Source organism: Frankliniella occidentalis, unplaced genomic scaffold (genome assembly GCF_000697945.3).
Source record: "Frankliniella occidentalis isolate FOCC.00 unplaced genomic scaffold, Focc_3.1 Scaffold47, whole genome shotgun sequence".
NCBI lineage: Eukaryota > Metazoa > Arthropoda > Insecta > Thysanoptera > Thripidae > Frankliniella > Frankliniella occidentalis.
In genome coordinates this window covers 1,190,017-1,202,061 of record NW_026267177.1, presented here as the reverse complement: position 1 = coordinate 1,202,061, position 12,045 = coordinate 1,190,017, and the positions used below count along the sequence as shown (strand labels likewise).

The 12,045-nt window shown below is 58.8% G+C and overlaps 1 protein-coding gene across 3 annotated transcripts in view; it reads left to right on the top strand.

Moving 5' to 3' along the window:
• Positions 1-12,045, top strand: part of LOC113207914 (uncharacterized) — a 67,766-nt gene that overhangs the window by 46,036 nt on the left and 9,685 nt on the right. For all 3 annotated transcript variants that reach the window (XM_052267180.1, XM_052267179.1, XM_026424673.2), the window contains exon 3: positions 3,544-3,767. In XM_052267180.1, the coding sequence (XP_052123140.1) occupies positions 3,544-3,767 (224 nt within the window). The remainder of the gene's footprint in view (positions 1-3,543; positions 3,768-12,045) is intronic.

Here is a 12,045-nt window from a genome sequence, read left to right as displayed (position 1 = left end):
TCGGTGTGTTATTCCGGGGCCAAATAATTTGCAGAGAGGGCCTCTCTGGATTGACGGATCAGCCTTTAGGAGGGGTTTGTAGACGGCGCGCGCGTGGGGGGAATACGAAAACCGACGCCGTGGCTTTAACAACACGACGGAATGAGGAAAAGAGGGAAGGGCAGAGGGGGGGGAGGGGCGACAGGTCGCGCGGGCCAGGCGTCGCCGGATTTACACACACAATGGGGCGTGTCGGCTTGCATGTATTTTTCATTGGCCTCGTCAAGCGGCGGAAGGGAAAGGCGACGAGTGGCTGGCGGCGGCGGCGGCGTCCTTCCCTCGGGGGTGTCGCCAGAGCGGCGGCCCCTCACACCCTACTCCCCCTTCCTGCTGCTTCTGCTGCTGCCGCTGCTCGGCCCGCCTTGGCTTTGCCTCCGCCAAAACTAATGTTGGCCAACAGCGCCGCGCCCGCCGCCTACAACACGAGGCCTGCGGCGGTGCGGCGGCGCAGCCCGGCCTGTGTGGGGACGCGACCACAGACTTGGCCGTCCGCCTTGGCGCCCCGCCATGGGGCCCGGCGGCCGGGGGGTCCTTATCCCTCTTCCACCTGCCACCCCCACGCGCACGCACGCACACGGCCCCGGGGCGCGTGCCAAAGTCGGGCGGGCTGGGCGCTGGGCTGGGCGCTGGGCCCCGTATGGAATAGATACACTATTGCCAACAGGTGCCAATAGGGGTGCCAGCGCGAGCGCGGGGGCGCCAGCCGCAGGGCGCAGCGGGGCCCTTACCTACTGCTGAACGGGGTGCATCCGGCCCTTGTTGGGGCCGTGCGCCGCCGCCGAGTTGCGCGGTGGTAGCGCGCGGGCCGAGTCAGTCTATCCTCGGTGGGAATGTTGTCGGCGGAGCGGAACATGTGGGGATAACTAAATCTAGTCTCACGCCTTCCCAGCAGCAGCCAGCTCCACCCTCTGCCGCTCCAAAACTCCCTTAATTCAGACAACAGCAGCAGCTACCCCGCTCTGTCCTGGCCGAGCTCGCCCGCCGCAATCCCGCAGCCTGATTGATGGCTGCCGAGATTTACTGGCACTGCTTCCTGCCGGGCTGGGGGGTGCATCAATGGTATGGGGGCGGCCCGATATGGGCGCGGAGAGCATGAGGGACTTGTGGGGCGGCGAGACGAGCCGGGGACAGCAGGTGCTGCCCAGGTGCGGCCGGGGCGGCTCCGGGCGGCTCCGGGCGGCTCCATAGGCGGGCACCGTGAGGCTCCGTCTGGGGGCACGTCCCCGCCGGTCCGGTGCGCACCGCGCGCCCCTAGCTCTGTGTGCTGCGTGTGTGTGAGCGTGACAGAGTTATTGGTTCTTTGGGGACGCTCGTTGCGGGCGGGTGGAGCCGGAAGAGTGGTGGGCGCAGGAGGGAGAGAGAGAGAGAGAGAGAGGGCTGACGGGGGAAAGGTTTAGCTCGCGAAACAAAAGAGCCGGAAACAATGCACTCGCAAGAGGGGCCCCGAAAGAGCCCCGCCGTCCTCTTTCCCTCTGTGTGTGTGTAAGGGGTGGGGGACGGCGAGTGGTAGCCAAATAATGCGGTTGATTTTGTTGGTCCGCTCGTCGCTGCCGTGCGCTGCCTCCTCTGTCTACCTGCTGACCCGATCTTCATCTGTCGTCTCGTCGCTAGCTGTGCATACTCGCAGTCTGTGATGAGGCACTGGCTCGCTACTCCCGCCCCCTCGTACTCTGAACGATCTTCTCGTGCCCCGCGTCGTGTCGTGAGATGAAAGGGTTTTACGGGTGCTACTTCCAGATTACGAGAACTTCGTCTCCAGGCGTCCGTTTTCAGCCTGCTCCTGCTGGGAGATTATTTCGGTTTCATCTCTCATGCCTACACATTTAATGTTTCTGACCGCTGTTTGCTACCTTACTGTACTGTTATTCACACAATCGAATAACGATTAGCCATTTGCGATGTTTGGCAATAATAACATGGACAGTGTTCGGAAACCTGCTTGCCGTGACGGAAACGAAAACTTACGTTAACTTCATGAATAGCCGGACGCATTTTTTATTTTTCTTGTAACAATTGGTATTTAGAGAACATACAGGGGGGGCGTAGCGCGTAGTCCTGTGAACAATAACAGTGTTTCAGTCGGTTCGTGATGGGGTGGTTGGGCTGTAGCCACCTCCGCCGCACTCCGCAGTCCGGGCTCATTTTTCTGCCCCGCTGAGCTTTCCCGCTGTTCGTCCCGCTGCTGTTTGAATTTCAAACTGGAAAACGTGATGGGAAACCCTGTAACGCGTGAACCGACGCGTTGGGACCGGGCCGGGCTGGGCGCGGCTGGCGTGTTCGAGGCTGCCGACCGCAAAAAGACGACGGATTGCTGGAAACCACTCCCGCATTCGGGGAACCGTTCCGGTTGCGTTTAAAGCGGCAGTGCTGCTGAGCCTGAGCCCTCCCTCCTCTGGGGTCTGCCTAAGCGACGAGCGTTCACATGTGAGGTCGGCCGAGGCCCGCTCACTACTTGTTGAAAGGCGATACCCGGAAGCAGCGCGCCCCTTTCGGTCCGCCAGCCCGGCTCAAAAGTTTGGGCCGCGCGCTGCTTCACCTCCCCGCTCCTCCTCCTCGCCGAGGCCCGGCCCGACGGCCCCTTCCCTCCCCAGGAGGACAAGAGAACCCTCTCGCACTTTCTCGGGATGGTCGCCGCGGTCCCTGGTCAGCTTGGTGCGGGTCCCACCGGGCCCCGGCCAGGCTTGTGGGGGCTGAGCCCCTAGGGGGAGGCGGGCACGGTGGAGGCGGCGGGGGCGGCTCGCCTGTGTCGTCCACCTCCCAACCCCACTCAGTCAGCGCGAGAGAAAACACACGGCAGTTAAGCTTTCTTTGAAATCCCCGAGTCGGTCCCAGCGCTTCCCTTTGTTGGAGTGTTTGTCGGCGGCTGGGGTTGGCTGGGCTGGGCTGGGCTGGGGTCGGCGGCACCGCGCGCGGTGGGGGGACTCCTCACCGATCAACACTACAGTGTGCGTTTGGCCTGGAAAATATAATTTCGCTCCTGCCTTTTCTTGCTTGAAAGCCAGCTGGCGCGTAAAGTGTGTAAATTGCTTCTTGCCTTTATGCGCTGCCCCTCCAGTCTCCTACCCCGTTGAGAAAGGGAGCGCATGTTAAACATTTACCAGCCGCTCCGGCCCGCTCGCTCCGGCTCTTCCTCGCTCGCGTGCCTTTCTTTTCCTCGGACGGAAATAAGGAAAAGGAACGAATTCGCACTCCTGGCCGGCTGTCTGGAAAATTAAGCAGTTTGTGTACGCAGTACGGACGGTGTGTGCGTGGTGTGCTCGTGCCTGGCGAGCACGCAGGTGTACCGAGCGTGTCCTTCTCCCTTCAGCCTTGCAGCATGGCGACGGCTGTGGTTGGGTGTGCCTGCGGCCCCGAACGTTCCGGGTTCAGGTTGAGCCCCTAAGGCGCTGTAGGCAACCCGCGCGCAGCGCTCAGCGCAGCGCAGACTCACCCGCCCAGCTCCTCCCCTCTCCACTCCTTTTTCTCTCGGCTCATGAATGATTTGCCCCTGTTGTGTTTCTGCAGCGGCGGCCCGGAAGGACCACTGCAACAAGACGGTGGACGTGTACGAGGACGTGGCCACGCCGGAAGTGACGGCGCAGAACTTCGGCAAGCCCATGACGTGCTCGTACCGCTTCCGGTCGCTGCGGACGGCCACGCGCCGCGACGGCATCCTGCGCATCCGCTTCAAGAAGTTCAAGGTCGGCACCCTGGTCAACGCGAGCACCTGCGTGGGCGGCTACATGCAGGTGAGTCTTAAAGCACCTCAAAACCTGAACCTCAAAGAAAACACTTTTGATACGGCCTAGTCTACTCCTCTTTTTGTTAAGCGCGGATTCGTTTGATGCGACGTGTTGATTTGATTCACGAGTGCATGACGCGTGTTTCCCTCTGCCTCGGTGCGATGCAGGATGCAGTAAGTACGTCGAGTCGAACACAGGATCGCTGCTCGCGGCGCTGCGGAGCTGGAGTGCGGTCGCGGCGAGACGAAAGAGCCGGAGCCATTTAAAATTCCATCACGCTTTGTGTGGCTCGTCAACGATGCTGCTTTCGCCAGTCCCATTATATTTACCCCCCACGACGCGAGCAGCGGCACGAGAGCGCGTCTCGCTAAAAATAAAAGAAATAATAAGGAAAGGCTTTGCGAATGTCGGCCGGGTTTACTCCGCTGGATTGCCAGGCAAGCAGCCTCTTTTACGCGCTCGGTCTCTTTTTCGCTCTCTCCCACACCCCTTTCCCCCTCCCTCCGGGTTTTACGTCGCACTATCGAGTGAGACGGAGAAAGAGGTGAGAGGCAGAGGGGAGAGAGGAGGAAAGAGAGAGATAAAGAGAACATAAACCTGCCAGAGAGGACTCCCCCTCGCCACTTCAAACACATCCTCTCGCGTCGCGCTCTTCTACCTTGGAGTCTCTTTTCTCTGCCGCGTATCGGAAATCGGCATCTCGTTGCCAGCACGACCGGGCTCGGCTCGGAGTCCCGCAGAGAAGGATTGTAAACGGGTGAGGTTGCGCTCCCCTCCCCTCGAGACGGGCAGGTTCGCGTGGCCCGCGGCTGCAAGCTGCAACTGCAGTCTGTATGCGCGGTCGGTACACACACACACAGGTGAATCCTTTCAGAGGATTTGTAAGTAAAGCAAACATTTTTGTTTGCTTTGTAAACCTACGAGAGAATTTACTTTGCATTATGAAGAAGATTCGAATTCGCAATTGGTTTGCAATTAATCGCAAGGATTTTACAGTGCTATGTCGATACCTCAGAGCGAGAACCGCTCAGTCTCTGCAGGAAAGCCTATTATACTGAGCGGTTCTCGCTCTGAGGCATCGATGTAGGCTTCTCTCTCTCTCTATGGATTTTCGCTGTTTTATTCTATAGTGGACCGGATCACCCCAAACTCTGCCAGTTTTTCCTCATCCAATTTCGGTTTACTTAGATTTTTTGAAAACTTTGTACTTGAATGTTTTTTGTGTGACCACATCCGTAGCGCTTTCCGGACTTCCGAGTAAAGTACAGCCTGGCCTGGCCACCGGCATGGCCCGGGCCTTGGCGTGGCGTGCGCCGCTATTGAGCGGCTGCCCCGCCCCGGTGTCGTGTGGGGCGCGCGCGGCCGAACCGCCGCGACGAGGAAATGAGCCGTTCGGCTTCAGGGCGGGGAGAGGAAAGGAGGTGAACGGCCAAAACGATAGCGTGTTATTACTTCTTCTGAATCCCTTTCCTCCCTCTCTCCTGCGGCTCCCCTGGACCGTCCCCGTGCCGGCCCCGCATGACCCGGGGTCCCCCTCCTCCGGTCGTGGTGCCGCTCCACATTCGTCCGGTCGCAAATCTCCCAGCGGAGCTCGGCAGCAGCAGCAGCGGTGTCCTGCCGGTAGGGGCGGCGGGCTGCGCCCCCGGGCCGTTTACGTTTTGCACGCGCCGTCATGCAAGAAATTGGTGTTATTGAGTCGGGAGCAGGGAAATCAAATAGGCTTTAGAGGCCTGTCTGAAATGGAGCGTGCCGCCGGGAGGGGGCGCTGCGCGGGTCTGGGCGCTGTCTGCGGCCGAGGGGCTGAGCGGCTGAGCTTTGCGGAGCCGCCCCTGCCGCCCCCCGCCCACACCGGCAGGCTACGCTGCCAGGCGGGAGCTGGCGCTAGCCCTTCATGCACTTCATGACTGTCAAGATGTAGTAGTTATGCCCGCCCAGGGCCCGTAACGCTCCAGAGAGTAACGGGGCATAATAAACGAAGGACATTACGGGCCGGCGAGCGCGGATTTCGTGATATCTGATCAATCTGTTGGCAAGTTGCGTGGCGTGGCGTGACCCCCGGGCGCCCCCGGGCCCGGCCCGAGCCCCTAAGCTGCGCTGGGCGGGTGGTAAGCGGGCTGGGCTGGGGGTGAGCGTCGAGCGCGCCGTAAGATTGCACCGGGCAATACTTTGTTTACCACACTGTACAGTGCACAGGATCTCGCCGTGCTTAATATAAACGTACAACGCGACTCAGTTCAAGAGGGTTCCTTTACCTTCGTCGTAAACTCCGCGCGCGCTAAATTAAATTGGCCCGTAGTCGTTTTTTTCCCTATTCCGTTTGTTTCCCGCGTGTTTATTTGACTGGGACTCTTATTCGTTGTTTATTGCCGTTTTTCCTTCGCTTTTATGAAAGAGGCATCAACCCCCTTAATTTCAATCAACCCCCATCCAACCTGGCCCGCAAACAGTTGGGGGCGCTCGGGAGGGTAGGGTGGGTTGGAAGCGCGCGGGGGTGGCCGGGTTATACACTAGAGTCGCGGAAAAATGATTATTGCATACGGATCGCATCGTATTTTCATATTGCCGTTTATTAATTTGAGCGCACAAATGTGTCGGAGCTTTGGCTGTGCAGCGGGCCGTGGCCTTTACGAGTGCGCCGGGCGCACTCCAGCCTGTCCGGGGGATAATGCCCACGCTGCAGCGCCAGCTCTCCCCTCCACCCGTAACTCTCGCACCCCCTCGCGCCTCGCGCGCTCTGTTTTGACTGCGCCCGCCCCCGGGACTTCTTGAGGCACATGTGTGTTTTGTTGCCGGCGACGCGGCGGAGCACTCAGGGAGGCGCAATCACAGACCAGTTGCCCCTCCTGACCCCCTCTCCTCCTCTCTCTCTCACTCTCTTCCCCTCCTGGAGGAGGCGGAGTGCTTCGGTATGCGCATAAGTGAGCGAAAGTAAGAGGGGGAGAGCGGCCCACGTGTCACACGCGGAGGAACAGAAACGAGAAATGCAAATTGCGCCCGGAGCCCGAGCGCAACGACACGGGTTTCTGTGATTATATTCCACGCTAAGGCCTCTCCTCCCTTTGCTGACATATTTTTCTCTTCCTTGTATTATCGCGCGGTGAGAATGCGTCCGACCGAGGGATACCGATGTTGTTGTTGTAGTTGTGTCCTGCTCGGCGGCGTGCCAGGATACTCAATCAGAACATAGTCTCTCAAATCGCGGCAGTACAACAAAATTGTACTTTATATTATTCAACGATAATGACAATGGGAGACATGGAACACGAAATTAATTTTGTGCCAAGCAATAAACACGTTCTTTCATTCGATTCATCGCGCCGCGCACTCATTGTGGTGTGATCATCCCAAAGTACGTGCATCATCTCCCGTTTTGAACTGACAATGAGCCAACGCAAGCTCTCATAGCGCCTTATGGGTAGGCCACATCTTGCCTGCTGTGCATGGGTGTACTGCGGGCTGGCCTACCCCGAGTCTCGCGGGCGCCGAGCTCCCCGTTATTGACAAAAAACGAATATGAGTAAATTTTACGTTCTTTCAGGGCGATTTCTGAGGAGAAGAAGAAGAAGAAGAAGAAGAAGAAGAAGAGCTGGCATCAGTTTTTTTTCGGCCTTCAGCCTAACGCCGGCGCCGGTCAACAGTAATTAATAGACCGCTTAGCCAATTGATTTGTGGTTTAAGTCAACTCTTCAATTGCCGTTTAAAAGAAGCTACTGTCATTGCTGTCATAGTAAAAACTTTGGCAATATTGGCTAATTATTTAATCAAGAAGCCAAATGTTTACCCCCTCTTATCTTTACGATGCAATGTTTAATCATGTTGTTTCTTGGATTCAACCCCTTCTAAGGGCTGGGTGGGACTCGAAGTAAGCGCCACTCTGCCCCCGGTGAAGCTCTTGGCCCGTGGCCTGATGGCTGCGGCTAGTGTAGCTCGGCCGCCACGTCCCGCCCCGACCACCCCAGCGCGGCCGGAACCCGACTGAGACGTATGGTCAATTCGGCCGGCGCGTGACGACGCGTGAGAGTGGGAGGGAGAGGGGGAAAAGAGAGAGCGGGAGAGAAAGAGGCTGCTGGGAGAGGAGAAAGTAGGGGAGAGTGGTGGAGGGTCAGCGTGCGGGGCCGCCACCGGGGGACTGGACAGCAGGTCACCCCCGAATGGAGTGGAAGTGAATTAGTTGCGGCGACATAAATTTGGCGGGCAACGGGGGCCTCGAAGAAAGAGGAGGCAGCAGGGCATCTCTAAAAGGCGGGGAGCAGCCACCCCGCCCCTGCAGGTTGGGCCCCGTAGGGTGGCTGCTCATTACCTGTTATGAACACGCGGCCGCGGCGCTGCACCAACTGTGCACCGCGCGAGCCTCGGCGCGAGCCAAGCGAGTGGGTAGAGAGGGCGGACTTCTCTCTCTTTCCAAGAAGCGCAATTAATCAAGGGGCGTTCGGGCGCCGCGGGGCGACTTTTGTTCTGCGCGCCGCCGCCTCCTCTCTGCACCACCCCGTCGGCGGCCACCCCTCCCCCTGCCTACTCGTGCGCCGCGGCTCAATATTGTCGCGGATAAGGGGGGTGATTAAATGGGACGGATCAATCAAGCGCTTCATCATCGAAAGTAGCGGCAAAGTATTGGGGGTGATGCGCGAGGGGGCCGCGGGGGGGTCCCCCTCACCATCGGGGGGCTCATCGTGGCCGCGGGGACGCACGCGACACGCGCGCGCGGGGGGGCTGCTCGCGTGCGGCCAGACCGAGTCTTATCTGAGCGGCCGCGCGCGCGCGCTCTGTATCGCGACAGTAAACCGAGCGGCCACGATAACGCTAACCCGAAGCGGAACTGTGGAACACACGGCGAATAAGAGCGGACTGACCTGTGGCGGCCGCATGGTGAGGTTTCCTTTCGAGGAGGCTACGTTGACTTCAGGACGGAGAATTCCAAGATATGTTGCTCTTGAAAGGGTGTGTCACATTTTATGTCAGCTAAATATTTTGCACATAACACCTGCAACTCTTTTGATGTGACATAAATTGGGCTATATTCGAGGTAAAGTGTCTCCCATAAAACGCCTTCAGATGTGTCACATTATTCAAAAATTACCATATGTGGTAGGTGCGACGGTGCTGAGATACCCCACCACACACGGAAGGGGCTATGGGGCTGCGAGAGAAGGTGGGGAAGCAGGGGGTCGCCTGCCGACCTCTCTTTGTTGAGAGAGGCTCTCTCTCTACTCTCTGCGCCCCTCCTCCCGGCGCGCTCACTTACCTCCCCCTTTCTCTCGGAGCCCCGGCTCCGTCGTGCTCCGTAATTAAGTCACTCCCGGAAGTGAAGGAGCTGACGGAAAGATTGCGCTGGCGGGCCTACCTGGTGCGGGGGCGGGGGCGGCGGGGGTGATGTATCGGTGGAGCGGGTCGGGGCCGCGCCAATCCAGGAGTGATTCCGCACAACCCCCCGCTACACCCCCCACCCCCCAACTCCTCCCCAACCCTCCATTACCCCCCACCCCCAACCCTCCCACTCCGATCCTTATTATGCCCGTGTTGTCACATGATCATGATGCAGCCCCACGGGTTTTTACCCGAGCGGTCTGGCTGCGTGCGCTGCAGGGAGAGGCGCGGCGCGGCGTCGCGCACGCAGCCAAGGTGCCTTTCTCGTTATGGATTCCCTGTGGCGTTTGTGCGGAGTTTGTGGGGGAAAGGGGGGGGGGGCGTTAGCCGGTCGTTACTCAACTCGCGGCTCTGTCTCCGCCGCTGTTTCGCACGGTGAGTTTTGATGAGGCGGAGGAGGAGCAGGAGGGAGCAGCAGTTTGAGTCAGTCTATTTCCATTCAAAAGGAACCCACCACCCTCATTTTTGGATCAGTTGTTGAGGTGAGGGGGTGCTGTCGCGCGGACCTCTGAGGTGCACACAGAACATTTGTTGTTTGTTAATAAACTGAAGTGCACACAGAATATTTGTTGTTTGTTGATAAACTGAGGTGCACACAGAATATTTGTTGTTTGTTGATAAATAACATAACATTGAACTAAGGTCAAGCAGATCGCAATGAAACGGCACTTTTATTGTTGCGCGTACGAGCAGTTGTTTCGAAGACTTTTATTTGTAAGTGTGCAACTGAAAATGGATTGCATTTTTGTGTGATAAGACTGTTCTAAAACTATATTTTTAGAAAACTAGATTTTGATGCTGCCCGACGACCGAGCCGACGACGGTATTCCTTTTTGGAAATGCACTCGTCGCCTCTCCGCGAATAATAAATGGGGCGCGATGATCATAGAGCAGGAGGGATCGAGAACGCGACGCGCGAAATAAAGAGGAGATGAAGTATACGGTGCGAAGGCGTCGGAGTGAGATGTGCAGGCCGCGGTACACATTGTGCGAGCGCCCTGGCACGGCCGCTCTCTCAGGAAATGAGGCGCTGGCTCCGCCGGGCTGCGCCGCCGTGCGTCACTGTAGCGAGGCTCCGCCGCGCAGCCCCGTGTCGATTTGATGTGGTGCCTCCTGGAGAGCGCCTGCTTGCAACGCCGCTCACTTTATGTAGGGGACGGGGACGTGGCGCTGGATATTTTATTTTTTCTTTTAGGTTGCGGCAAAAATTGTGTGGGCTTTGCGGTTTGTTTGTCGTGGACGAGGAAAAGCTGCACGCACTCGGGCGGTGGGTGGTTCGGCATACTTGTTGTTCGGGCAATAAACAAACAACAGGCTGCTGGAGCTGGACCGCTCAACCGTCACTCCAACTAACCTCTCTCTCTCCCTCCCTCTCTCTCTCTCTCTCTCTCTCTCTGCACCCCACCGCTTCGAGTTCAACGAGTTTCACAGCGGGTTGCGGGATGAAATCGGTCCGTGATGAAAAGAAAAGCGGCAACTGCAAAGTGAGAGCTGCGTGCACTACGTGCAGGTTGGCTCTCTCCATGACCCCCACCCCCACCCAGCCCCAGCAGGCACATGCCCTGCTGGGACAGCATGGCTGCCTGGCTTCTCGTCCTTTCGACTCCATTCCGACCCCCCCTCTATCCCAACCCTTCTCCTCCTCCTCCTCCCCTTTTTCTTTACAACAGTCGACTGGGCTCAGCGGCAGCCAATTTTCACGGTGGATTCCAACTCGCCTCCCCGCAAGCTTTTGCCTCGGTGCTGTCGGTGCTCCTCCTGCTCGAGTGGGGCTCGGCGGGCGCGGCGCGGTGTGGCGGGGCTGCGGTTTGGGTCCCGGCGAGTCTCGAGCACGAACGCCGCAACACCGTAACCTACGCGAATACCGAACGCTTCTGCTCGGGGGGGTCTGCGAATTTTTTCTCTTTCTCTCTTTTTTTTTTTTGCCGCTTGAAGGAAGCGCGCCAAACACTTTACTCCGCACAGGACGGGCGGGCGGGGACCTGCCGCTCGGTATGTGGAGGTCGGGAGGAAGGACACACTGCCCGAGTGCAGCTCCGCGTGGCCTTCGCTGCGCGGGTGCAGGGCGGTGCGGGGCTGGAGCGGCCTGCCTGGTGCCCCCAGGGAGGCCGGGCTGATAGGACAGACTGCGAAAGGAGGCGGGGGAGGGGGGGAGAGACGGGGAGAGCGCGCTGAGCGCGGAGCAGCGGTGTTTGCCCGAGAGCCCCTGGTACATATGCAGTCCCGCCGCGCTCGTCAGCCCGCCGGGCCTGCCTACCCGCCCGGCGCGCTGCGGGGCCTCAGCCGGGCCGGGGCCGGGGGGCAGCGCCGGCAGCGGGCTCTCTCGCGAATATATATACAGCGAGAGCTCCTAGCTCCTCACCGCTCACTCGCACTCGTGCCGGCCAGAGAGAGAGAGCGAGCGAGCGAGAGAGAGAGAGAGAGAAAGAGAGAGAGAGAGAGAGAGAGAGAGAGAGAGAGCGAGCGAGCGAGCGAGAGAGAGAGCAAGTGTACGGATAACATGTCGTTGCAACACGTGTGGAGGTGGCGTCGGCAGCAAAAACACGGCGCTTGTAATGATGACACTTTGCCTGCTTTGCGAAGCAAAACGTGGAAGCAGCAAGCAAGTTTAGCGCAGCAGCGGCAGCGGCAACAGCAGCAGCAGACGCCTGGGGACGCGCGCCGCGCCGCGCCCACCCTAAAGTTTGGAAGGGAGTGGCGCGGCTTGCCCCCGCCACGCACCCTGTGTGTGTGCGTGTGTGTGACTGCCTGTGTTTGGGAGGGAAGAGAGAGAGAGAGAAAGCGAGCAGAGCCGAGACATTCAACATTTACATTTATTCTCTGCGCATATAATGCCACTTTGAAAAGTAAAGACGACGACATCTGTCTGGGACTTCGGTTAATAATTCATTTGGGCGCTGCATAAACATCGTTGGAGAGG